We start from the raw sequence: 27,590 nt of genomic DNA on the forward strand, positions 1-27,590 counted from the left end.
CATGATCACAGTAAAATTTTACCCTTCTTAAGCAAGATCTGTCATCACTCCATAACAGCTGATGCAAGTCCTTCAAATAAAACTAATGGTTAAATTCATGGTTTAAAAGTTTTATTTTCTCAAAGTTTAGGCGTTTAAAACTAATGTATTTATAAAATTTACCTGTTTATTAGATCACAATTAAAGTCGAGATGTCTGATGAATAAAAATGCTAAAGTACAGTTGTGCAAGTATGCACCGGTCTAAAAAGAAAAACTCAATGATATGAAAGAAAAGGTACTTCCTTTCTCTTGCCTCAAGTCATATGAACTCTACCTGAAAAGGTATAATCTTGATTCTTAAACCACTTATAGTCAACAAAGGAGCCAGAACCCCACACGAAAACTAATATTAGCATCCTGACAAAAAGGAAACTGTTAAAAGGAATGGCAGCTTCTTTCTGTTGGAGGAAAAATCTCAATTTCTTTGGACGAGGAATAATTGATCGAATGTAAACTGTATAATTTCACTAAAGCTCTATTATTTACTGGGGCATGTGACTGGTCAATCAGTAGGACCATTGCATATCTTGACAACTCATCAATACATTAGCATGACCAAGTGGCATTTTGTCAGTTCTAGCCTACTTTAGCAATATAACTATCGGCAGATTATTACAGGTACCTAATGATCCACATATGCAGAGACGAGATTTTGGCAGGAGAAATAAATTTTAAGACTACCTTTCAGAGTTTTAGATCAAGATTCACCTAGTTCTGCATGAAATGGCAACTGAAGCTGATATTCAAGAGCCTGTATCTCTAGCGGTATGTAAGACTACTCTCCTCTACTGCATGGCTTTACTTTGTGTTTGCTATATGTGATGCTATTCAAAGAATATTAGATTATGCGTTCAGAAATATTCAGGGTATCATAGCAGTTTTACAGATCATTGATACATAAGAGTAAAACAACTTTCACAACTTTGAATAAAAAAAAAGAGATCACCGAGTAAAGCTGTTTATACTAGATTTTCCCTGTTTTGATCAACATAAGCAGCAGGAAATAGAAAGTTTTCAGCCTTCATTTACCTTGTTTCCTACTGGAAAATTTTCTGTCTCTCTCAATCTCTCTCTCTATTGTCTTCCAAAGAGGAAAGAAAACGAGATAACAAGGGATAAAGAGTGGTGAGAATCATCATGTGAAGATAAGCACTTTACATCTTTGGTGTTTTCAATTGTTCATTAAAAAAAAAACATAAAAGCTACCCGACCAGTGTATTTTATATTCTTATGAGTGCCCATGGCTATAGATCATGGGTGCATTGAAAAGTATGAAAAACTTGGAACAGCTGACATTGAAATATCATAACAGAAAATAAAAATCCAAATAAATAAACGGACAGATTACAGAAAGTGGTCATCAACTTCATCAAAATTACATGCTCAATGAAGTTCCTTCTTTCCGAAACTCCTTGACAAATCTGAGCTATCAAGACATGGTAAGAAGTTAATAACCATTTTGTACTCGATATTACTTCAATATTAACACATAACAATAATCCAATTGTTACATATGTCTTTTCAATAGTGAATGTATATTTAAGTTTCAGCATCATCACTTTCCATTTTACTTTCTGTTTCCCCAAGGGAATTGATATTCACCTCATTTTTCCCATGGCCTCATCCATGACTTTAAGACAGCTTTGCCAAATACCTTGACATGCATGCTTACACAACAAGTACAGTATTTTAAGCTTATACCTTATATTATTACTTCTGTAGAATTTTAAGATAGTAAATTTGTATTTTATAAGCCAGCAATTTGTTATAGTTATGAAATCTCAATTAAGCTACATCCTCCATAATCCATATCCTTAAAATCATAGTTATGTGCAAAGCTTCTGCTAATACTTGTCTCAACCATTAAATTGCTTCATATTATTCCCCAAGTTAGATTTATACTAATAAATTCTTTATGGATGTCAATCGATATCTACTTTAAGAAGGTGACGTATAAAGCCGCCACAAATGTAAGCACACAGTTCCTTCCAATTTTTGCAGGAAAACGATGGAGTTAACATACACTTGACTCCCAGAGAATTTAACCAACCTCCTGAAACTGCTGATGACTTGTTAAAACAAGAAAAAAAGGAAGTATCAAGCCATGTTGAAACTTCAGTTAGTGGTTCTGAAGGCAATGCTGCATTGAAAGTGGGTGGAAGTTTTTTTGAATCACCCACAATTGCCAAAGTTCCTGGCGAAGAAACTTGTCATGCTGTTGACATGCCATACCAAGCTGAGAAGGAAATGCCAGAGAATGAAAAACAGATACAGAAAGATGAAAAGTTTAAGGCCGCAGCAGAAGAGATGGAAACTAAGGAGGATGAAGTCATAAGTGAGAAGAAGAAGAAAGCAGAGAAGGATGAAACAAGCTGTGAAATATCAGATGCTACAGAAATCAGTTTAAAGATGGACAAGATTGAGGAACCACGCCTCAGGTTTGGAGAAGAGGAAATTCGAGAGGAGAGAATATCTGATCACAATGAAGAAAACACAAAGACTATTGGAAAAGAAACTATTGGTTTGCAGAAATATGAAGGAGATGGACCAAAGGAAAATGAGGATGCGGAACTCACAACTAGTAAAGAAGCAAGCATAGCTGAGGCCAGCTCAGGTCATAATGAAGAAACAATGGTTCACATTCCTGAACTGACAGTCCATGATTTGGAAACTAATGTTGAACAAAGAACAGAAGCCTGCCTCAAAAATGAAAATGACAAAACTTGGAGCACAGAAACTGCAGTTACTGAAGAAAAGAGTGGAAAAAAAACTTCTGAAGGAGTACAAGAGAAGAAAGAAGAGAGATGTTCCAGCTTTTTGGAAGAGAATAAGAGCCCTGATGAGGATGAGATAGTTGAAAACAAAGGGAGTGAGAAAGAAGGCATCGAACATGAAGCAATTGAAGAAACCTCTCAAACTCTGAGAGAAAGTATAGACATCATTGAAAATGAAGGGGAAGCCAGCTCTGCAATCATAGAGAGAGTGGATGTCACATTGGCAACAGACACGTCAAGAATCCAAGAAGATGATGTGCTTCAAGTTGGAGACAAGGTAGAAGAGACCTTCAGCCATAAAATGAAAGAGGAAAAACAAGACACCAATGAGAATAAGAAAGACATGACCCCAATCATTGGTGAATCCCAAGAGAAGGACCATGTAGACATCCCTGGTGTCACACAGACTGAAGAAAAGTGTCTGCAGAAAGCAGAAGAGACTCAAGTGTCCAATGTGGTTCAAGAAAAGTGGTCAAAGGATGTCAAAGAGAACCCACAAGAAGAAGGCCAAACAGAAATCCTCGAGAAAGCTCAAGGTGATGGAAGTGGAGGTGAAAACATCACGAATGAGATGATTCCTGAACAGAAGCTTGAAAACTTGCTTGTAAACCACAAGGAAGGTAGAGAAAACATAGATGAACAGGTGACAGTAACAGAAACATTAGCAACGGAGAGCATACACGACATTGGGCATACAGTTATAGCAGCTGAAGACATCAATGAGGCATTAACTGCTTCAGGACAAAGCAAAGATGAACCAGAAAATGAAGAGATAAAAACAACTTTGGAAATGGCTTCTATGGAAACAGAAAAAATTGCTTCAGGTGAATGCCCTGAAACAATTGCATGTGCAAAAGAGGATACATCCATCAAAAACGTGGAAGAAATGTGTTTGGAGGAAGTAGACAAGACTCAAGTATCCAATGTGGTCCAAGAAAATTGGACAGAGGATGTCAAAGAAAACCCACAAGAAGAAGGCCAAATAGAAATCCCCAAGAAAGCTGAAGCTGATTGCAGTGAAGGTGAAAATGTTAAAGATGAGATGACTCGTGAACAAAAGCTTGACAGCATGCTTGTAAACCACAAGGAAGATAAAGAAGACATAGATGAACAGTTGGATGTAACAAAGGCATTAGCAGAGAAGAGCAGACACATTGCGCATCCTGTTATAGTAGTTGAAGACATCAATGATGCATTAACTGCTCCAGGGCACAGCATAGATGAACCAGGAAATGAAGAGATAAAAGCATCTTTGGAGAAGGCTTCTGAGGAGATAGAAACAACTGCTTCAGGTGAATGCTCTGAAACAATTGCATGTCCAAAAGAGGATACATCCATCAAAAATGAGGAAGAAAGCTCTGACAGAAAGGACAAAGAAGAAAAATCAATGGACACTGGTGCTATCAGAGAAATCGGAATCCTAAAATTAGAGGTCAACATCATTATTCTTAAAACTTCTTTCAATTCCTAACCTTTCTTTTTGAGGCATTAGAATTGTGCAAATGAATGCTAAAGATTCAATTGTATCCCCAAAGTTTCATATGTTCTGTTTCCTTCTTGCAGAACCTCCAACCAAAAGAACTGAATGAGAAGGTTGAAATTAAAGAAGTTGAGATCCCAAACAAAAGCCTCCATGAGTTAACTGCAACTCATTCATTGGAGAAAAAAACAGGACAACTAGAAGATGAAGAGCTGAGTGTGGTCTCTGAAGAACCTCAAGACCAAGTTGAGGAAGAAGAGAAATCAGTAAAAGTTGATGCTATCAGAGATGATGGAACTCCAAAAATAGAGGTAAACACAATATATTTTTGAACCTTTTTCAACTCTTCATTTATCTGTATTGCTTCCTTTCAACATCATAAAGTGAATACCACCAACAATGACAACTATATCTCCAGACTCCAGACTGGTCTTAACAATTTTTCCTTTCCTTGTTGCAGAATCCCCAATCAACACAAGTGAATGAAAAGATTGAGATGGCTGAAGTTGAGATCCAAAACAAGAGCATTGATGAATTAAATGAAACTCATTCACTGAAACAAGAAAGAGGACCAGTAGAAGGTAAAGAGCTGGGGGAAATCTCTGAATTTGAACCTCAAGACCAAGTTGAAGAAGAAGAGAAATCAGTAGTCATTGATATGATTAGAGATGATGGAATTCCAAAAGTAGAGGTAAAAACAATATTAATCTAGAAATTTTCAATTCCAAAGTTTCATTTATCTGTATTTCTTCCCGCAATACATGAAGTGAATACTACAGATCAACAATAACATCTCTAAAGTTCCACAATTTCTTTCCTTATTGCAGAATCTCTCACCAGCAGAAGTCAATGAAAAGACTGATGTTACAGAAGTTGAGATCTCAAACAAGAGCATTGGCGAGTTCAGTTCAACCCATTCAATGGAACGAGAAATATTACTAGGGGAAGATGAAGAGCTAATGGAAGTCTCTAACTCTAAACCTCAAGACCAAGTTCAAGAAGCTAATGAAGCAGGTACTCAGGAGGGAAACCATGATAAACATAATTATAGCGCTTGTGAAAGAACAAAGGAAGTCAATTTGGAGCTTACAGAACCAAGCTCAGAAACAAGTACAGCAAAGATTGAGAAATTGGAAGAGGCTGGTGCATATGACTCCAAAGAAAAATTAGAGATCAAGGATGCTCCGACAAGCATAGAAGAGCAAAACTTTCAAGCAGCATGTCTTCCAGAAGTGGTGATAACTTTGGAAGGTGAAAAAGAAGAGGCCAAAAGTATAAAAAATGAAGAGGTAAATGCTCTGAGCACAAGTATTGACAGAAATAGAATTTCATTTTTCTTAGTTTTTTTATATTCCCTTATCTTTTCTACAATCATCAAATCATATTCATCTCTAATAAAATGGGTGCAATTATGGACCAAAGATCACAGGCACCAGAGAGGTCAATGATGTACAGAACATAAAAGGCAACATTATGCACCTTCCATCAGAAGTAACTGATGAAGAGACAGTTCAGAGTTCTGAACAGATTGAAAGCGAGGTGCATATATCTACAGGAGAAGATACCATAGGACAGATTGTGGAAGGCAATAATAATGAAGACATCTCACAAGAATCTGTTGAAGAGTGTGCAGTTAAGAATGTCCAAAATGATGAAAAGAACAGTGACAAGTCCGTCATCACAGAGGTCAGCATGAAACGTAACACATAAGTGGCCTCACTAAACTCTAGCTTTACTTGTTTTTCAACTGAAAGTTTCTCGTGCAGATTTTCCATGAGAATGAAACTGTCAAAACAGTAGATTACATAGCAAATGAAGCAGAACAGAATGATGAAAGACCCAACCCAACTCTTCAAAGCTCATTGGTTGACAGTATGCAAAGTGAACATCTGACTTCACATGAGGTTTCATCAGCAGGAGAAACTGTTGAGGATGCATCCTCTATTCAAAAGGATGAATATAAAGAGAACTACACTGCGCAAATAGAAGTTGAGGAGCACAATGAGGAGAAGGACAAAGAAGATTTAGAAACAATAATGAAGACATCTCACAATACTGTAGGACAGATCGTGGAAGACAACAATAATGAAGACATCTCACAAGAATCTGTTGAAGAATGTGCAGTTAAGAATATCCATAATGATAAAAAGAACAGTGACAAGTCCATCATCAAAGAGGTCAGCATGAACATAACACATAAGTGGCCTCAGTAAACTCTTAACTTTTCTTGCTTTTCAACTGAGTTAATTTCTCGTGCAGGTTTTCCAAGAGACTGAAACTGTCAAAACAGTAGATTACATAGCAAATGAAGCAAAACAGAATGATGAAAGACCTAACTCAACTCTTGAAAGCTCATTGGTTGAAAGTACGCAAAGTAAAAATCTAACTTCACATGCAGTTTCATCAGCAGGAGAAACTGTTGAGGATGTATCCTCCATCAAAAAGGATGAATACAAAGAGAATTATACTGGGCAAATAGAGGTTGAGGAGCACAATGAGGAGAAGAAAGAAGAAGATTTAGAAACAACATTCCAGGATAATGAACCCCGAGAAAATATCAAACAGTTATTGAATGCAATATCAGAAGAAACTGAGGCAGGTGTTCTTAGTAAAATGGATAACACTGCAGAAGAAAGACTTGAGGGCACACAAGACATTGAAAGGGGGATAAGAATGGTTACAGAAGAAGAAATCACAAATGAGAGCCATATTAAAAGCCTCTCTCAACAATCTGTTGAACAAGATCAAATTAAGAACTTTCAGAATGATGACATTGGTGCTGAGAAGTCAAACACAGAGGTTAGAACGAAACTGTAAACTGCTTTTATCTCTATCAATTTCAGTTCATTTTGTTGACTAGAAAATAGTTCCTTATGCAGAAATTTGAGGAGTCCAAGACAGCAGGAAGAGGGAAGAGCATTGCACATGAGACAAATCAGATTGAAGAAAGTCTCCCAACATCAATGGTAAAAGAAGTGGAAAGCCTACAGGTTGAGGATAAGAATATTCAAGTCGAGGCTTCACTGGAGGAGAAAAAGGAGGATGGTTCTTCAATCAATATGAATGAGGCAAATGCCAGCCATGCTAGGTTAGAAGAGGATACAATGAACATTGATGTGGAAAAATCCAAAACAGATGATTTTTACCATGAAACGAATCAGAACGATGAAAGTATCAACTCATCAACATCACTAGCAAAAGAAGCAGAAAGTCTACAGGGTGAGGGTAAGAACATTCCGGTTGAAGCCTCACTAGAGGAGAAAAAGGAGACTTGCTCTTCTATCAAAATGGATGAAGTGAATGGAAACAATGCTCAGTTAGAAGAACTTGAAGAGCAAAATGAGGAGTTATTGAAGAGTGAAGAAGATTCAGAACAAATATTGAAAAAGATAGAACCTGGAGAAAAACTTGAGCAGCCGATTACAGTTGTATATGCAGAAAGGGAGGCAGTCACTTGGACTGAAATGGCTAATAACACTGATGCAGAGATAACTGAGAATCCAGAAGACAATGTGGAAGGAGAAATGCCTAAAGAAGAAGATGACACCAAGGAATATATCATAGATGAGCGTGATATTGGAAGCCTCTCAAAAGAATGTATTGAGCAAGGAATGCTTGAGAACTTCCATAATGATGAAATTAATGCTGAAGCATCCAACCAAGAGGTTAGTCTGACACTTAAGCATGATAGCCTCTGAAAAATATTAGTTAAGTCTCATTTGTTTACTAGTAACTTGGTTTGCTTTGTAGATTTTTAAGGAGACTCCAACAAGCAAAACGGGTGAGAGCATTGCACTTGGGACAAATGAAAATAATGAGAACTGCAATGCAACTCATCCAACTGCACCAATGAAAGAAAAGGAAAGCTTGCAGAGTAAGGTTGAGAACATAAATCCGACAGAAGTATTGCCAGAGGACACAACAGAAGAGGATGAATCTTTGACCAAGGCTAGCACAGATAGTGACAATAATACTGAGTCAGCAGAGGCTATGAAGAACGGTGAGAAGGAAAGATCACAAGGGGAAGAAAATAGAGAACCAGAATTGCAGAAGAATGAAACAGAAGAACCTCCTGAATCATCATCAAATGTAATTACAGCAAAAAGTGAGACAGGTAAAATCAGCGAAAAGGCCAATGACATCATAATAGAAAAAGAAGTTGAAGCCATCCAAAATACTGAAGAAACTGTACAGAATGACAATAATGAAGAAGAAAATGAAGATATTGAGAGCAAAATCCAAAAAGTTCCAACCAGAGAGGTATCGATACAAACAGATCTCTCAAAGAACGACTATTTCCTATCTTCTATATCATTCAAGCTACCAATTATCTCTAAGCTAATGACATTATAATCTTATCCACTGGACAGGATCTTAAACCAGAGGCAAAAACATGCATTACAAACGTGAGTGTGAAGAGTGAAGCTGTGGAGATAAAGCCAATAACAAGTGAAATAGACGTAGAGGGAAAACATACAAGCAACAAAACAGAAGAGGAACTAGAGAAGGAAGAGATTGAAGAGGTCCAATTTAATGAATGAATCTTTGCTTAGTTTCCCAGTATTCACTCTTATAATCCTCTTTTCATTTTTATTGTCAACAAAGCTGAAACTCTTATGCCATGCAGGTAAATAATGATACTAAGCCTGCTTGCCTAAATGAATACAACAAAATATACATCACAACAGAAGCACACGCCACCAGAGATATCTCACCACAATTAGCTGAAGAAGAAACAGCTCTAGTCAATAAAGGGGAGAAAGAAGAAGAGAGACCTAAAATGGAGGTTGGCTTGGAAACGTGATTCATATTTCTACTTCCTTTTGCCATTCTTATAATTCATATTCAACATCTAAAATTTTATCCCTTGAGCAGACACAAGAAGTACTAGACACCCAAAAATTAGTTCTAGAGGAGGTAAATGTTATGAAGGACAAATCTAAAGAACCTGCTATTGCAATAGCAGGTGAGATGGAAGTGGTGCCAGAAAAAGAGGTATACCAAATATTATGGCCAAGAACTTGTGAACTTTTCTAGCATGAGATATCATTTTTTTCCATTCAAATAGATAGATGAGATTCAATTGAGAACTTTTCCAGAATGAACTTTCTTTTTTCTTTATGTACTAGTTATTTCTCCTTATCTATTTCAATTAAGAACCTCAACTGTTCACATAGATGCATGAGATTACTCGATCTTCAAAGGATGAGGATATTGGGAAGCAGATCATAGAGGAAGGCAGTGCGACCAAGGACAACGTTGATGTTCCTGTAAGAGGAACAGATGAAGAAGATCCTATGCGGAAGGTAAAAGAAGATGAAAGTGGTACAATGAAGTCAAAAGAAGAGGTCAACTTCTGAATTTCACCCTTTTCTTGGTATCATCTATCCTTTCTTAGTTGCATACTTATATATCTACATGTTAACAGATAAAAAGCTTCAATTCAGAGCCCTCCGAACAGATTGCATCAAGAGGTTACGAAATAGAAAATCAATTCAACAGCATGAAGGACAAAGAAGAACCAAATATGGGCCTTTATCCTGTAGAAGAATCTGAAGAAGGAATGCTGCTTAAAGAAGGCAAAGAAAGCCTTGTTGAAGTCGTCTTCTTAGAGTCCCAGAGCAAAGAAGACACCTTAATGAAAGAAGAGTCACATGTTAATGATTCTAACAATGAATCTGTTATGGAAGTGACAAAAGAAACAAGCGTTGAGGGGGTGGAATTTGAAGTAGAAGCTAAAAGACAGCTTGAAAGTTCAGGATCCTACACTAAAGAGAAGGGACCAGTGTCAATCGTCGCAAAAGGAAATACATTGGATGGTTTTGATATCAATGCCCCAAGAGATGATGCCTCCACCTTGGTTGAGAAGAGGGACCATGACAGACCACAAGAAGCAGATGAAGCTGAAGAAGATATAAAGCATGACATCCAAAACCAAGCACTTATTGCAGGAAGTGACATTCAAAGTGAGCTTATCATTAGTGCAACATTTTCAGGCAAAATATCAGATGATAACCTGATGGAATGCTCTAAAATGTCAACCAAAGATTCTGAGCTCATAACTAGTCAAGAAAGCAAGCCAGTAGATGAAAATTCATCAAAACATCCAACTGCTCATGAAAACATAGAAATTGCTTTGATTTCACAAGCAACAGAACCTACGCACAATGAGGTCACAGCAGCTGAAGAGGTCTCTAGATTAGGTCTTGTGGACACTGGAATAGAGAATACAAATGAAGAAGCCAGGTCTTACGAGAGTGAGGATTTGCATCAGAATCTTGAGCTACATAATGAACAGATTCTCTCTAAACCAGAGGATATTGAAATCTTGAAGACGGAAGAAACAGGAGAGCTAGTTGATCAGGGAGAGGTTTGCAATTCAAAAACTTCAGAAGATGAGACTTCAAAGTGTACTGAATCAATCAATGCAGATAGGAAAGAGACTATCCCAGAGGAGGATTGTGCTAAGAAATCTGAAGACAAGGAAGATGATGCTAAGGATTCTTCTAAGAATTGTAGCTTAAAGAAAGATGATTCAGTAGACAAAGAAGCTGTTGAACTTGCAGAGGAAAAAGAGCTTGAGGCCACTCAGAGCAAAAACTATGGAATTCCAACAGAAGAGGTCAGAGCAAAATAATTATATTTTCTCTTTTGCATAACCTCAAAATGAATTAAGTGACCAGCTTGAGTGAATTCATTTTTCTTCAATCCCTAATGTAAGATCGATCATTGATCCCCAAATGGATTTCATAGTCCCAAAAAGTTCCAATTCCTTACTTCCCTTGACTCCACTAATTAATATACAAACAAGTACATGGTATCTATTTTCTGTGACCACATTTTTTAGCCTTCTAAATTTTTAATAACTGTCATTGTGTAACAGAATCTTGAATCAGAAGAGTCTAGTAAGAAGCTTGATTGCACTTCTGAAGTAGTGAAAAGAGATCAAAGTCATGAAACAATCCTTGAAACCAACCTAAATACAGTTGAGGAAAACATAATTTCTGAATCTGTTGAACAAAGCTCCCAAGAATCACAAGAGCATCAGGAGACAGAAGAGAAAGCAGAGTCAAAGTTGGAGGCTGAAGACCACATTAAAGAAACACAAAATGCAGATGAGACAACAAAGGCTGCCATCTTAACTGAAGAGGTAGGGGAAAAAAACTCATCTATAAGCATAAGTTGCTTTCTCCTCTCAGCTTAACAGTAGGACTATAATGTAATTTTATACCACTTCTAATTTCTATCATAAACAATTATTTGAAACATGAACTTAAACAGGTGAGAGAATTCAGCCTCATATCCACCGAGTCTCTCAAAGCAACAGATTCCAATAAACAGACAGAAAAAGTAAGCTCAGAGGTTCAAGAGGCAAAAGAGAAGGAAGAAAGAGAATTGGGAGATGAAGATAGTGAAAATACTGCAAGTCTCTCACCCACTATACCAACAAAAGAGTCAGAAGAAAAGACTAAGGAGCAGAACAAAGAGGGTGCAGATAGTGGTTATGACAAGATAAAGGCAACAACTGTTGTGAAGGAAGTTCTCTCAGATGACAGGATGGATTCTAAAATCCCCTCAGATGAGAGCAAGCCACATGCAGTTGAAGTTGAGGCAAGTCAACAACACATCATGGTGCCTGAAGAAAATCCCTCAAGCTTAGCATCTCAACTTCCACCTGATGATCATGAAAGCATAAAACAGGAGACTACAACCATGGGAAATGCAAATCTAGATGACACTGAGGATAGTGGAAAAGTTTCTGATGTAGTTTACGGATTCAGTAAACGAAGTGTGGAAGAGCTGCACACAGATGAAATTAGAGAAGAAATCAAAGAAGCCTCTGAAACAGTGGACAAGTCTCATAGTGACGAAACAGTTGCAGGAATTGAAGTTGCTACTGATCAGACTCTCCAAGAAGAGATAACAAAAGAACATGAGACGCCATCTCTAGCAATGCCTTGCAAAGAGGAAGAGCAAGGAATTACAGCAACATTTGAGAATATGGGAGAGAAGATAGAGAAAGTGGGAATAATAAAGGATGAAATGCCAGAAAATTCTACTGCATTAGAGACAACAGAAGACAGATGCTTGGATGTGGAGAAAGGGGAACCTCTAGACAAAGTTAAAGAAGAAATCAAAGAAGTTTCTGAAACAGCATTAAAGTCCAAGCACGAAGTAGCTATGGAAGATGAAGGTTCTGATGATAAAGAGGAGAAATCAGAAGAGCAACATCGAACAGAATCTGGTGCATTACTTTTCAAGGAACATGAGCTTGAATACTCGGCAAATATTGAGAAGATAGAAGAAAGCATAAAGGAAGTGGAATTGCTAGTAGGTGGATCAAAAACAAATGAAGAGATTTTCTTACCAAAGGAAGAATCCAGGGATCTCATTGTCTCCCAATTAAACCTTGAACTTTGTAAAGATAAAGAAGAAAGCCCAAATGAAGCTCAAAGGGAACAAGATGGGACTTCATTAGAAACAGAGGAAAAGAAAGAATCTTCTGATTCCATATTGAAGTCTAATTCAAGAGACAATGAAGAACATAAATCTGAAATTAGTTCTGATAAAACTGATACCATAGAGAAACTGGAAGAACAGAATAAGACACTGTCCTCTTCACTGCTTTCAAAGGAACAAGAGGATGGAACTTCAGCCAAAATCAAGAGCGCAGAAGAGAACAAGGAAAGGGAAATGCTGGAGGATAAATCAGAAGCAATAAACGATGTATTCCTCCAAAAGGAAGATCCCAGAGAGCTTGAAGTCTCCCAATTGGAGTTCCAACCTGATAAAGATGCAAAGGAGGAGAGTCCAAATGAAATACATGATAGACAAGATGGAGCTATAGATGTTACTAAAGAAGCAATTAAAGAAGTTTCTGAATCAGCACTTCAGCCCAGTTCTGAAGACCATGCAGAAGCAGCAGAAAATGAAATTGTTTCTGATCAGTCTCTGTCAGCAGATAAACTACATGAGCAAAATCAGACAGCATCATCTGGATTGCTTTCCAAAGAACAGCAGCATAGCATTTCAACCAACATTGACCGCATAGAAGAAAAGGAAATGGAAGTGAAAGTACTAGAAATTGCACCAAAAGAAACAGGAGAGGGATACATTAAAAAAGAAGAGACTAGAGAGCTCAAACCCTCCCAATTAGATCTTCAAATTGACAACGATATGAAGGATGATGGTCTTGAACTAATCCATGAGGCAGAATATGCGAGTCATGGGACTCCAGATGAACATTTAAAATTGCAGCCTGAACTTGGACAAGAGATAAGAGATGCAGAACACCCATCAGAAAGTGGGAAAATCTCAGAATCAGAAATAACAGGGCCATTTGAGAAAACCAGCAATCTCAAGATTGAGGTAAATGAAGAGAGTCCTGAACCTGAGTCGGATGTTCAGGGTCATGAAGTATTCACTGAATCAGAAGAAACTGAAATCAAGGAAAAGCATTTGGAGGCCACAACTCTGGATTTAATGGAAAAAGAAAATCAAGGTGAAAAAACAACTGGTGCAAATCAAATCATACATAATGACGTCACAAATGAACAGGTAAGATAGAGAACTAGACACCTTGCTCTTTTATTTTTTGCTTTTCATTTGATACTTACTAACTAAGAGCAAAAACCAACAGATCATGGAAGAGGATGATGCCAAGAAATGTGAGGAAATAATCAATGGTGAAGACGGAGCTAAGGAAAGCCACCAAGATCACGAGATAAAGGGTGAAAAAAATCTCGGAGACGAGGCATTGACAAAGGCAAAACAAGACGAAACAGTAAGATTATAACTAGTAAAATTTATTTACATTCCAAGCATTTCCATTACTATAAAGTTTAAGCCTTTATTTGAAATACATATATGCAACAACTTTGAAAAAACTAATGCAAGTGAGACAACTGAAAAACAGATTAGTACAGAAAAAGAAACAGTTGAGAACCTTCAACAAGTTGCTGCAGACAATATCTTGGTTGAAGAAGCAGCTAAGATTATCTACCAAGAACGTGAGATGAAGGATAAAGAAATTCCAGGAGACGAGAAACTAGCAAAGGAAAAACAAAACGAAGAGGTAAGATTGAGCATATTGAATTTTGGTTCACATTTATTTCCTAACCTCTTTATTGCTGAAAATCTACAACCTTTTTATGTAAAATAAAGTTATGGAACAAAATAAAAAAGACTGATTCAAGTGATACAATTGAGCAACAGATCAGCGCAGGAAAAGGGATAATAGAGAACCTTCACCACGATGTTAATGAGAATATCTTAGATGAAGAAAAAACTGAAGAGATCCACCAAGAACATGAGATAAAGGGAGATGAAATTCTAGGGGATAACATGTTAGCAAAGGAAATGCAAAGTGAAGAAGTAAGCTTATAACTTTTGAATTTTGTTTATATTTATTTCCCAACTTTTTCATTACTATACAGTTGAAGCCTTTTATCTGAAATACAATTATGCAAAGAAATTGTAAAGACTAATGCAAGTGAGACATTTCAAAGCAGATGATCACAGAAAAAGGAACAGTAGAGAACCTTCACCAGGTTGTTGTCAACAACTTAAGCAAAGAAGCAATTGAAGAGATCCACCAAGAACATAAGATCAAGGTTGAAGAAAGTCAAGGAGATAATGAAGTCACAAACGAACAGGTCGGATAGAGAATCAGACTTGCTTTCTTTTTTTGCTTTTCCAAGAAGTGTAGAAACTTTTTTAATTGTTAACTGAGAGGGAAAAAACGACAGATCATGGAAGAGAATGATGCCAAGAAATGTGAGGAAATAACCAATGGTGAAGAAGGAGCTAAAGAGAGCTGCAAAGATCACGAGATAAATGGTGAAGAAAGTCTCGGAGACGACGCATTGGCAAAGGCAACACAAGATGAAACAGTAAGACTATAGCTAGTAAAATTTATTTACATTCCAAGCATTTCCATTACTATAAAGTTGCCTTTATTTGAAATACATATATACAACAATATTGAAAAGACTAATGTAAGTGAGACGATTAAAAAACAGATCAGCACAGAAAAGGAAACGGTGGAGAACCATCAACAAGCTGTTGTAAACAGTATCTTGGTTGAAGAAGCAACTAAAATAATCCACCAAGAACATGAGATGAAGGATGAAGAAAATCTAGGCGATGAGACAAAGGAAAAACAAAACGAAGAGGTAAGACTGAGCGTATTGAATTTTAGTTCACATTTATTTTTCGCAACCTCTTCATTACAAAAAATCTAAAACCTTTATATGCAAAATAAAGTTATGGAACAAAATCAAAAAGACTGATTCAAGTGATACAATTGAGCAACAGGTCAGCGTAGGAAAAGGGATAATAGAGAACCTTCACCAAGATGTTGTTGAGAATATCTTAGGTGAAGAAGAAACTATAGAGATCCACCAAGAACATGAGATAAAGGGTGAAGAAATTGTGGGGGATAAAGTGTTAGCAAAGGAAATGCAAAGTGAAGCAGTAAGCTTGTAACTTTGAATTTTATTTATGATTATTTCCCAAATTTTTCATTACTATACAGTTGAAGCCTTTTATCAAAAAAACAATTATGCAAGGAAATTGTAAAGACTAATGCAAGTGAGACATTTGAAAAGCAGATCAGCAAAGAAAAAGGAACAGTAGAGAAACTTTATGAAGCTGTTGTTGACAATATCTCAAGCAAAGAAGCAACTGAAGAGATCTACCAAGAACATGACATCAAGGATGAAGAAAGTCAAGGAGCTAATGAAGTCACAAATGAACAGGTAAAATAGAGAATCAGACAACTTGCTTTCTTCTTTCTTTTTTTTTCCTTTTATAAGAAGTGTAGAAACATTTATATTTATTAACTGAGAGGGAAAAAACAACAGATCATAGAAGAGGATGATGCCAAGAAATGTGAGGAAATAGCCAAAGGTGAAGACGGAGCTAAAGAGAGCCACCAAGATCACGAGATAAATGGAGAAGAAAGTCTCGGAGACGAGGCATTGACAAAGGAAACACAAGATGAAACAGTAAGACAATAACTACTAAAATTTATTTACATTCCAAGCATTTCCATTATTATAAAGTTACTTAAAATACATATACGCAACAACAAGAAGACTAATGTAAGTGACACAATTGAAAAACAGATCAGCACAGAAAAGGAAACAGTTGAGAACCTTCAACAAGCTACTGCCGACAATATCTTGGTTGAAGAAGCAACTAAAATGATCCACCAAGAACGTAAGATCAAGGTTGAAGAAAATCAACGAGATAATGAAGTCACAAATGGACAGGTCGGATAGAGAATCAGACAACTTGCTTTCCTTTTTTGAGTTTTTATTTATTTTTTGCTTTTCTAAAAAGTGTAGAAACATTTATAATTGTTAACTGAGAGGGAAAAAATAACAGATCATGGAAGAGAATGATGACAAGAAATGTGAGGAAATAACCAACGATGAAGACAGAGCTAAAGAGAGCTACCAAGATCACGAGATAAAGGGTGCAGAAAGTCTCGGAGACGAGGCATTGACAACGGCAACACAAGATGAAAGAGTAAGACTGTAACTAGTAAAATTTATTTACGTTCCAAGTATTTCCATTATTATGAAGTTTAAACCTTTATTTGAAATACATATATGCAACAACATCAAAAAGACTAATGCAAGTGACACAATTGAAAAACAGATCAGCACAGAACGGGAAACAGTTGAACATGAGATCAAGGTTGACGAAAGTCAAGGAGACAATGAAGTCACAAATGAACAGGTTGGATAGAGAATCAGACAACTTGCTTGCTTTTTTTTTTTTTTTTTGCTATTCTAAAAAGTGTAGAAACATTTATAATTGTTAATTAATAACAGATCATGGAAGAGAATGATGACAAGAAATGTGAGGAAATAACCACTGATGAAGACGAAGCTAAAGAGAACCACCAAGCTCACGAGATAAAGGGTGCAGAAAGTCTCGGAGACGAGGCATTGACAAAGGCAACACAAGATGAAACAGTAGGACTATAACTAGTGAAATTTGTTTACATTCTGAGGATTTCCATTATTATAAAGTTTAAGCCTTTATTTGAAATACATATATGCAACACCATTGAAAAGAGTACTAATGCAACTGAGACAATTGAAAACAGATCAGCACAAAAGGGGAAACAGTTGAGAACATTCAACAAGCTACTGCAGACAATATCTTGATTGAAGAAGCAACTAAAATGATCCACCAAGAACATGAGATGAAGGGCAAAGAAATTTTAGCAGATGATATATTAGCAAAGGAAGTGGTAAGACTAAATGTCTTGAATCTTGTTGTTGTCTATTTCCTAACCTCTTCATTAGTGTAAAGTAGAAACCTTTCATGTAAAATACAATTATGCAAGGCAACTGGAAATACTGATTCAAACAATACATTTGAGAAACAGATCAGCACAGGGAAAGAAACAATTGAGAACCTTCGCCAAGGTATTCTTGACAATGTCTTAAGTGAAGAAGCAACTAAAGTGATCCACCAAGAATATGAGATAAAGGGTGAAGAAATTCTAGGAGATAAAGCGTTAGTAGAGGAAACGCGAAGTGAAGCGGTAAGCTTATAACTATTAAACTTTGTTTACATTAATTCCCCAACCTTTTCATTACTATAGAGTTGAAGCCTTCATCTACAATACAGTTATGCAAGGAAATTGTAGAGAGTAATGCAAGTGAGACACTTCAAAAGCATATCAGCAAAGAAAAAGGTATAGTAGAGAAACTTCAGGAAGCTATTGTTGACGATATCTCAAGTGAAGCAGCAACTGAAGAGATACTCCAAGAACAGGAGATCAAGGTTGAAGAAAGTCAAGAAGAAGACAAAGTCACAAATGAACAGGTCAGATAAAGTATCAGACAACTTGCTTTTTTTGCCTATTAGCATTAAAAAGCCAAATCTTTGTATTTTACATTTGATAATTGTTAACTAAGAGAGAAAAACAACAGATCCTAGGAGCGAATGAAGCCAAGAATTGTGGCAAAATAACATATATTGAAGAAGGAAATAAGGAGAGCCATCTAGACCATGAGATAAAGGGTGAAGAAAGTCTAGGAGATGAAGCATTAATAAAGGCAACACAAAATGAATTAGTAAGACTGTAACTACTAAATTTTATTTACATCTACTTCCTAGATTTTCATTACTATAAAGTTTAAACTTAACTTGAAACACGGTTATGAAAGGAAATTGAAAAGACTGATTCAAATGAGACAATTGAAAAACAGGTCAGCACAGACATGGAAGCTTTTGAGAACCTTCAACAAGTTGTTACTGACAATATCTTGGTTGAAGATGTGATGAAGGATGAAGAAATTCCAAGAAATGAGATACTAGGAAAGGAAGAACAAAACGAAGAGGTGAGACTAAATGTATTGAATTTTGGTTCATATTTATTTCCGAACTTCTTCGTTAGTGTAAAGCTAAAACCTTTTATGTAAAATAAAGTTACGAAAGGAAATCAGGAAGACTGATTCAAGAGATACAATTGAACAACAGATCAGCACAAAAAAAGGGACAACTGAGAACCTTCACCAAGGCGGTGTTGAGAATATCTTAGGTCACCAAGAACATGAGATAAAAGGTGAAGAAATTCCAGGGGATAAAGTATTAGCAAAGGAAGTGGTAAGCTTAAAACCAATTGATTTTGCTTTGTTTATTTCTCAACCTTTTCTTTACTATAAAGCTGAAGCCTTTTATCTAAAAAACAATTATGCAAGGAAATTGTAAAGACTAACGCAAGTGAGACACTTCAAAAGCAAATCAACGCAGAAAAAGGAACAGTAGATAACCTTCACCAAGCTGTTGTTGACAATATCTCAAGTGAAGAAGCAACTAAAGAGATCAACCAAGAACATGAGATCAAGGTTGAAAAAACTCAACGAGATGATGAAGTCACAAATGAACAGGTCAGTTAGGAATCAGACAATTTTCCTTTTTTTCTCTTTTGCTCTTTTGAGAAGTGTAAAAACATTTGATAATGTTAACTAAGAGGGAAAAACAGATCATGGAAGAGAATCATGAGGAAACAGAAATAATCCATGATGAAGAAGGAGCTAAAGCAAGCCACCAAGATCATGAGGTAAGGGGTCCAGGAGATGAGACTTTAACAAAGGGAACACAAGATGAAGAGGTAAGAATTTAACTACTAAATTTTATTTTACATCCTAGATTTTTCATTACTATGAAGGTTTACCCTTTATTTGAAATAAAATTATAGAAAATTGAAAAATCTAATACTCGTGAGACAATTGAAAAACAGATCAGTAAAAAAAAGGAAACAGCTGAGGTTATCCAACAAGCTATTATTGGCAACAACTTGGTTGAAGAAGCAATTAAAATGGTCCACCAAGAACACGAGATGAAGGATGAAGAAACTCTAAGAGAAAAGACATTAGCAAAGGAAATACAAAGTGAAGTGGTAAGACCAAGTATATTGAATTTTGTTTATGCTTTACTAACCTCTTCTTTAGTGTAAAGTTGAAACCTTTTATGTACAATACAATTATGCAAAAAAGTTGGAAGGACTAATTTCAAGTGATACAATTGAGAAACAGACCAGTCCAGAAAAAGGAGTAATGGAGAATATTCACCAAGGCATTTCTGACACTATCTCAAGTGAAGGAGCAATTAAAGAGATCCACCAAGAAAATGAGATAAAGAGTGAAGAAATTTTAGCTGATCTGGAGTTACCAGGGAAAATGCAAAGTGAAGTGGTAAGCTCTATAATTATTGATTATACTTAGTTTCTAATGTCTTCATCACTATAAAATTGAAGCCTTTATCTAAAATACAGTTATGGAAGGAAATTACAAAGACTGACACAAGTGAAACATTTCAAAAGCATACCAACGCAGAAAAGGGAACAACTGAGAATCTTCAACAAGTCGCAGTTGACAATATCTCAGGTGAAAAAGCAATTGACAAGATTCAACAAGAACGTGGTGTCAAGAGTGAAGAAAATCTAGAAGACAATGAAGTTACAGATAAACAGGTCAAATAGAGAAACACACAACTTGCCTCTTTTTTTCCCTTTTCTGAAAAGTGTAAAAACATTTAATGATTGTTAACTAAGAGGTGAAAACAACAGATCATGGAAGATAATGATGCCAAGAATTGTGAAGCAATAACATATGGTGAAGGAGGAACTAAACAGAGCCACCAAGATCATGAGATAAGGAGTGAAGAAAGTCAGGGATATGAAGAATTAACGAAGGAAATACAAAATGAAATGGTAAGACTGTAGCTACTAAATTTCATGACATACTTCCCTACTTTTTTCATTACTAAAAGTTGAAGCCTTTATTTGAGATACAATTATATAAGGAAATTGAAAAGACTAATGCAAGTGAGACAATTGAAAAACAGATCAGCACAGAAAAGGGAACAGCTAAGAGCCTTCAACAAGCAGTAGCTGACAATAACTTGGTTAAAGAAGGAACTAAAATGATATGCCAAGAACATGAGATGACGGAGGAAGGAATTCAAGGAGATAAGATATTAGCAAAGGAAACACAAAATGAAGTGGTAAGACTAAATGTAATGACTATTGTATATGCGTTGAATTTCATATCGGTTTGGGACAGAGTATCGTGCCTTGTAAGTTACTCCTTCTTGAACTAGTTTTTTGGGTGAATTAGACCTGGTCTAAATTTAACATGATATACGAAAGTCTCCATGTTAGGCCTCCCATAAAATTTTCATGCTCCAGTATACATAAAGAATGTGTTGAATCTCATGTCGGTTTGGGACAAGGGTAACGTGTTATAAGATTTTAAGTACTCCTCTCTCTAGACCTAACTGTACTCCTCCCTAGACCTAGCTTTTGGATTTGTCTCAAATTCAACAATATACTTATTTATTTACCTTTTCATTAGTATATAGTTGAAATCTTTTATGTAAAATACAGCTATGCAAGGAGATTAGAATGACTGATTCAAGTGACACGACTGAGAACCAGATCAACACAGAAAAAGGAACAATCGTGAACCTTCACCAAGGTGTGGATGAAAATATCTCAGGGGAAGAAGCAACTAAAGAGATTCACCAAGAACATGAGATAAAAGGTGAAGATATTCTAGGAGACAAGATGTTGGCAGAGGTTATTCAAAGTGAAGTGGTAAGTCTATGATTATCGAACTTTATTGATATTTGTTTCCTAATCTCTTCATTACTATAAAGTTGAAGCCTTATATATAAACAGTTACACAAGGAAATTACAGAGACTGATGCAAGTGAGATGCTTGCCAAGCATATAATCACAGAGAAAGGAATAGTTGAGAATCTTCACCAAGTTGTTGTTGACAACATCTCAAGTGAAGAAGCAACTGAAGAGGTCCAACAAGAACATGAGATCAAGGGTGAGGAAAGTCCAGGAGAGAATATATTAGCAAAGGAAATGCAGAAAGAAGCTGTAAGACCATAAGCACTGAATTTTGTTTTTATTTATATGCTAACTTCTTCATTACTATAAAGCTGAAGCCTTTATCTAAAAATACAGTTACACAAGGAAATTCAAAAGACCGATGCAAGTGAGACAATTGAAAAACATATCAGCACAAAAATAGTAATAGTTGAGAACTTTCACCAAGCTGTTCAGAATGAGAATGCTGAAGTGCATTTTCCAGATGAAACAGAATGTAGAAAGACTGAGAATGCAGAAAGGAAGCTAAACATTGAAAGTCAGGGTGATGAGACAATATCTAGAGATTGCATAACAGATGCCACAACTGCAACTGAAAAGGTTAGATATAGTCCTAGTCAATCTGAGCTTTCTGAATTTTTTTATTTTTATTTTTTCCCTTTGATATTCCTTAATATTTGGAAGAACCAAATAGAGCCTAAAGATCAAACTGGATGAGAAAAAAAAATTCCACTTAAAAATTCAAATTAAGAATCTTCATATTTTTCCCTGTAGGAATTGGATGTAGATACATCACGAATAGAAGTTGCCATAGGCCTTCCAAAAGCATCTGAAACCATGAAGGACATTCATCAGGAAGAGAAAACATCTGATGGAACATTGGAAAACCAGAGTTTAAGAGAAGTAGAGCCAGAGACAATGGTTTCAATGGGAGAGAAGGATGTTCAACAGGTCCTGAAAGAACCAGTTGCAGAAACCATACAAGTTACTCAAATAGGAGGTTCACAACCTGTATATGCTACAGATGTCGATTTAGAATTAAAAAGAGTTGACCATGGAACAAAGGATATAGTGGATGAGAAAGATGGAAAAGCAATTGAGGAGATTGTTCCAAGGGATTCAGCCAAACTTTCATTATTTGACATGATGCAGAAATCCACAAGAGAAAGGCAAGAAGCTAGAGAATCAGCTGAAGAGAAAGAACCAAAAGCAAGAAAAGAAGAACTGGAACAAACAGAGAAGGCAAAATCAGACGAAGAAGAAGATGATGAAAGAGAGGAGCAAAAAAAGGACGACTCGGGCTCTGATGCTCCAGTAATTGTAGAAGCCTCAAGGGACATAGAGATTAAGGTTGCACACAAGAAATCTCATAACATACTATCCGGTGTAGGATCAAAGGTGAAGCATTCAATTTCCAAGGTGAAAAAGGCCATTACTGGCAAGTCTTCTCATCCAAAGCAACAATCGCCAAAATGAAGAACAAAATAATAGGCGACACGAAGCAGTTAATAACATCTAAATAGCTGCTTGGCCACAAAAACAAAATTCAATCAAAGGGTTGTTCTTATTTGATGTTTTGAATATAGGATTAAGGTTTGAAGTTTGGCGTGTGCATATCCGTAGCTTGTAAGTACAAATTCAGATTCCATGATTGTAACATAATTATATTGTTTGCAATAAAGAGCTTAAAATAGTGTTTGGTTCAATTCAACAGCAAATTTAGAATTAGTTTAAAATGAAACGAATACAACCATTTTGGTACGACATAACTTAAAAACAAAATTAAATTCAATTGAATTCAAGACTATGGAAAACCTTGAACCGGACTTTGTTATTCTTGTTAGACTCGGTTAACTTATTTGATGATTTTAGGGATACCATTCCTTCATTAACCGATTTATGTATAGATTCCATTCACCTCATGGTTGGAAACTAATAATCGGTTCTATCTATAAAGATTTTGAATTTGCCCATAACAATCAAATTATATCTGGCCTTATTTCCAGTTTTCCGGTCATTCTCGATACCATTTTTAAATATTGAATTTTTAGTTATTTAAATCGCATATCTCCATCACTTGCAGTGATTTATCTTTCAATGAATGACTCAAAAATGATCCATGAATCCAATTAAAATCTTTGTTATTTTGTACATAAGTAAAAAATTCAAAATCTTTCTTTATCTTTATATGTACAAATTTCTTTTTTCTATATATCTAAAGGATTCTCTTCCTATATTTTCTATTTTAGATTTAATTTGATTAGAATACTTAATTATCTCTGTAATTATTATTTAATTATTTACTTCCTATTTAGTTATAATTTTTAGTTATATTTTTTGTGTATAAATAGTCATGTAAACCAATTATAAAGATTAAGAGCTCTAAAATTTCTCTAAATTCATCATGATATTAGAATATTTTTTTGATTTTAGAATTTAAATTTAATTTTTTCTCTTTAGAGTTTCAAAAATCTAGATCTATCTTTTTGGTACTAACCCATCTAGAAACCTTTTCACCTCTCATCGCCAGCATCAGCAGAATCGCCGAACCGTTGCCGGTCCGATTTCCTAGCTTCCGCGCATGAGGCTCACACGCCCTCTCTTCCCAGCGCGTGAGACATTTTTCGATGCTGCTTCGCCACTCCAATCACTCCGGCCATAATTTCAACCGTCTTTTCGGCCTTCCCGTGCCGCTACCCAATTTTTTGGTGATTCAATTGGACTCTCTTGTGTGTACTCATGTTCTTTCATGGTTCATTTATTTTTACCATGGCAAAAGGTAAAAGGGCCTCTATTCTTAACTCTGATAAATCTTTCCTTGCAAATTAGTCCTGTAAAATTTGATGGAACCAATTATCTTGTTTGTTTTTTATCAAGACTAGACTGAAGGGCTATGTCACTGGTAATAAAGAAGCAATCGGATGAGAGTGATACGGATTTTCTTCAATGGGACTCGGATAATTGTCTTATTATGACATGGTTATTTAATTCTATGTAAGCTCATATCTTTTAAGTCCTATTTGTTAATTGATACTGTTGCAAAAATATAGAAGACGTTGTCCTTAACTTATTTCAAGATTGAAAATGATGCTAAATTTATGATATTCGGAATAAGATCCATGGTACTAAGTAAGGAGAAATGATTATCTCCCAATTTTATTCAAGATTGAAAATGATGCCAAATTTATGATATTCGGAATAAGATCCATGGTACTAAGTAAGGAGAAATGACTATCTCCCAATTTTATTTTGAGTTATGTAGTTTATGGCAGGAACTTGATTACTATCGGGGCTTTCAGGCAGACTGTATTGGAGATGCAGTTAAATTTCAGAGAATGATTGAAAAGGAGAGGATCTATAATTTTCTTGCAGGGTTGAATAAAGAATATGATCTAATTCGAGTCCAAGTGTTGGGAAAAAATCATTTTTCTTCTCTAGAAGAGGCCCACGTCCATGTTCAATAAGAGAAAAATTATCGACATGCTATGCTCTATACTGCACCAGTTGAAAATGCTGGGTGGGCTACTAGTTTGAGCATATCGCAGCCTCCTAATTTTGAGAAAGATCACTTGTATTGTAACTATTGTGGAAAACTGAGACATACCTAGGGATGTCAGGCGGGCGGATTTTCACGGGTACCCGATCCGCCCAAATCCTATTAGAACGGATTTGGGTTTTTATAAAACGGATTTGGGCGGGTTCGGGTTTGAAAAATTTTATCCGTCTCGGATTCGGGTAGGGTTCGGAATTAAGTGATCGGATACCCGTTACCCGAACCCGATTACCTATATTAACAAACTAACCCTAATCCCTCATTCCATTTTTCATTTTACTGATTCCATTTTTCATTTTATCTCTCTCTCCGTCGGCGCCTCTTTCCCCTGCTTCCCTTCCCTCTCTCCCCACTTCACTGACTGTCGGCACCCCAATCGGCATCGGCACCGGCGACGTCTCCTTTCTCTCCAGTCAGCTATATCTCCTCTCTCCAGTCGGTGACATCTCCCACAATCCCACTTTCCACGGGTCTCTCTCTCCCCACTTCACTGACTGCCGGCACCGGCGATGTCTCCTTTCTCTCCCCGGCGACGTCTCCTTTCTCTCTAGTCAGTGATATCTACTCTCTCCAGTCGGTGACATCTCCCACAGTCCCACTTTCCACGGATAACCACATCTCCCACGCATCTGACATCTCCCACAGTATTCTCAAAAAGAAAAAGAAAAGAAAAAAAGAGTGGGTCTTATTATTTTCTACCCTGCTCCCCTGTGTCCGTCCTCTGATCCGTCGTCTCTTCTTTGCATCCTTTCCTCCGGTAACCACATGAACATTGAAAATAATAATAATAATAATAAGCATTCATATTTTTTTTTTTATATTCTGGTTGTTTTTCTTTTTCTTTCTTTCTTTCTTTTTTCTTAATTTTTAGTATGAATTGCTATATTCTTCATTACTTTGGATTTTCAAATTTCTCTTGAATGTCAGTTGTGGGTTTTGGATATTGCTGATAATATTTTTTGCTTCATTCTTTTTTAATATGTATAATGATGGTTGTGGAATTAAATTCATATAGTGCATAAGAAAAGGAAGATGAGTATTCAGATCTTTAAATTTTTTATCATTGAATTGAATTAAAAAAAATTGGGTTCAGTCGGGTTCGGGTATTATGCGGATATTGTTAAACGGATTTGGAACGGGTACGGGTAATAAAATTAAAATACTAAACGGATTTGGGACGGGTTCAGAAATTTTATATATAATCGGGTTCGGATTTGGGTACCCTCAATTTCACGGGTACCCTACCTGTTTACATCCCTAGACATACCAAGGGGACTTGTTAGAAGTTACTTGGTCGTCCCACTGGAGGCCGTAGGAGGAAATGAGATATCTCCAGAACTCAAGCTAATTTAGTAGAAACTGTGGAGGAGCTTTTTAAGGAGATAACAACAGCTGAGTTCCTTTCTCCTAATGAAATTCAAAGTCTCAAGCGCCTCTTGTCTCATATTAACACCTCTTCATCCTCTGGTGCCACATCCAACTTTGTAAAGTCATGTAATGCTTCCTCTCTTAATACTGTTCCATGGATTATTGATTTTGATGCGAATAAACACATGACAGCCTCTTCTAAAGACTTTCTCAATTACTTTCCTTCTCTAATCAAATATAGTGTTAGAATTGCTGATGGCTTAGAATTGCTGATGGCTCTTTTACTCTCATATTCGGAGCAAGTTCCATTATTTATACACCCAATATTAAATTATCATTTGCCTTTCATGTTTTCCATTTTTCTGTCAACCTTTTATATGTCAATACTATCACCAATGCTCTTAACTGTAAAATTGAATACTTTTCTGATCGTTGTATTATTCATGATCTTTTTATAGAGAAGAGAATTGGCAATGATAGGCTGCATGATGGCTTATGCATGTTGGAAGGTGATTCAAATTGTAAGTAATGTTATGATATGACAGGAAGACCAGGACCCCATTCTACGGCCTGGCACGAATATGATGCTGGGACTATTTGGTGACAGGTTCACCCTTGATGTGATTTGTGTGTGATATGATGCATTACATGATGGCATATGTTTTAAATGTTTTAGTATTCTGCTCACTGGGCTCTAGTAGCTCACCCCTTTCCCTATATCCCCCAGGTTTGCAGGTACGGACTAGTTCAGGGAGTCAAGAAGAGTAAAGCCTTGTGATTTGTAATAGTTAGATGTGGACATGATGATTTGTAAAATGATGTAAGGTTATGATCAGTCATGTTATGTAATATTGATATTGAGGATTAGAATTGTGCTTGACCATAGTATGTTTGAGTAATCCCATGTATATACATGATCTATGTTTATGTTCAACCAAGCTCGATGTTTGATGAGATACCCCATTGGAGCATGTGATGAGACTCCAATGTGTGGTTTACGTTTATGTTTATGTGCATGCACAGGTTGAGCTTGGTAAAAGAAAAGAAAAAGTTCTCATGTTTATGTATATGTGTGATCATATATGGGATTTGACAGGTATTCAGGATATATGTTTGGCTTGCTACGAGTCCCGGCGACCTTATATCGATCTGGACCCTAGCGTCGGTAGCGGTCCGGTTTTCGGGTCGTTACAGAGTGGTATCAGAGCCCTAGGTTCATATGATC

General features: G+C 36.3%; 1 protein-coding gene across 27 annotated transcripts; it reads left to right on the forward strand.

Annotated features, from left to right (window-relative positions):
• Positions 1-649: 649 nt before the first annotated feature.
• Positions 650-23,150, forward strand: LOC110605373 (titin). 27 transcript variants are annotated; one of them, XM_043952201.1, is made up of 47 exons: positions 650-806; positions 2,043-4,247; positions 4,379-4,606; positions 4,756-4,986; positions 5,123-5,584; positions 5,718-5,981; positions 6,062-6,472; positions 6,555-7,094; positions 7,175-7,960; positions 8,046-8,555; positions 8,666-8,818; positions 8,923-9,081; positions 9,171-9,290; positions 9,473-9,643; positions 9,724-10,917; positions 11,179-11,445; positions 11,577-13,853; positions 13,936-14,079; positions 14,212-14,370; positions 14,511-14,669; positions 14,804-14,950; positions 15,044-15,187; positions 15,317-15,469; positions 15,612-15,770; positions 15,905-16,054; positions 16,160-16,303; positions 16,424-16,570; positions 16,686-16,829; positions 16,962-17,042; positions 17,138-17,281; positions 17,416-17,562; positions 17,701-17,859; positions 17,946-18,143; positions 18,251-18,394; positions 18,530-18,661; positions 18,750-18,926; positions 19,022-19,210; positions 19,294-19,434; positions 19,564-19,722; positions 19,859-20,017; positions 20,098-20,295; positions 20,392-20,535; positions 20,670-20,828; positions 21,211-21,420; positions 21,505-21,714; positions 21,802-22,044; positions 22,219-23,150. In XM_043952201.1, the coding sequence occupies exons 1-47, from the start codon at positions 765-767 to the stop codon at positions 22,918-22,920; spliced, it is 15,366 nt and encodes a 5,121-aa protein (XP_043808136.1). In that variant the 5' UTR covers positions 650-764; the 3' UTR covers positions 22,921-23,150. The 27 variants fall into 27 exon arrangements, with proteins under 27 accessions (XP_043808136.1, XP_021599593.1, XP_043808140.1 ...); XM_021743901.2 differs by having other exon boundaries at positions 19,306-19,434; XM_043952205.1 differs by having other exon boundaries at positions 18,801-18,926.
• Positions 23,151-27,590: the final 4,440 nt, after the last annotated feature.

This window comes from Manihot esculenta, chromosome 17 (assembly GCF_001659605.2).
Source record: "Manihot esculenta cultivar AM560-2 chromosome 17, M.esculenta_v8, whole genome shotgun sequence".
Lineage (NCBI taxonomy): Eukaryota > Viridiplantae > Streptophyta > Magnoliopsida > Malpighiales > Euphorbiaceae > Manihot > Manihot esculenta.

Excerpts from the sequence above, each read along its gene's own strand:
- LOC110605373 (XM_043952201.1), top strand. The coding sequence starts at position 765 with ATGGCAACTGAAGCTGATATTCAAGAGCCTGTATCTCTAGCG. Across the intron at positions 4,248-4,378 it reads TCGGAATCCTAAAATTAGAG|AACCTCCAACCAAAAGAACT; the intron begins GTCAACATCATT and ends TCCTTCTTGCAG. Across the intron at positions 8,556-8,665 it reads AAAAAGTTCCAACCAGAGAG|GATCTTAAACCAGAGGCAAA; the intron begins GTATCGATACAA and ends TCCACTGGACAG.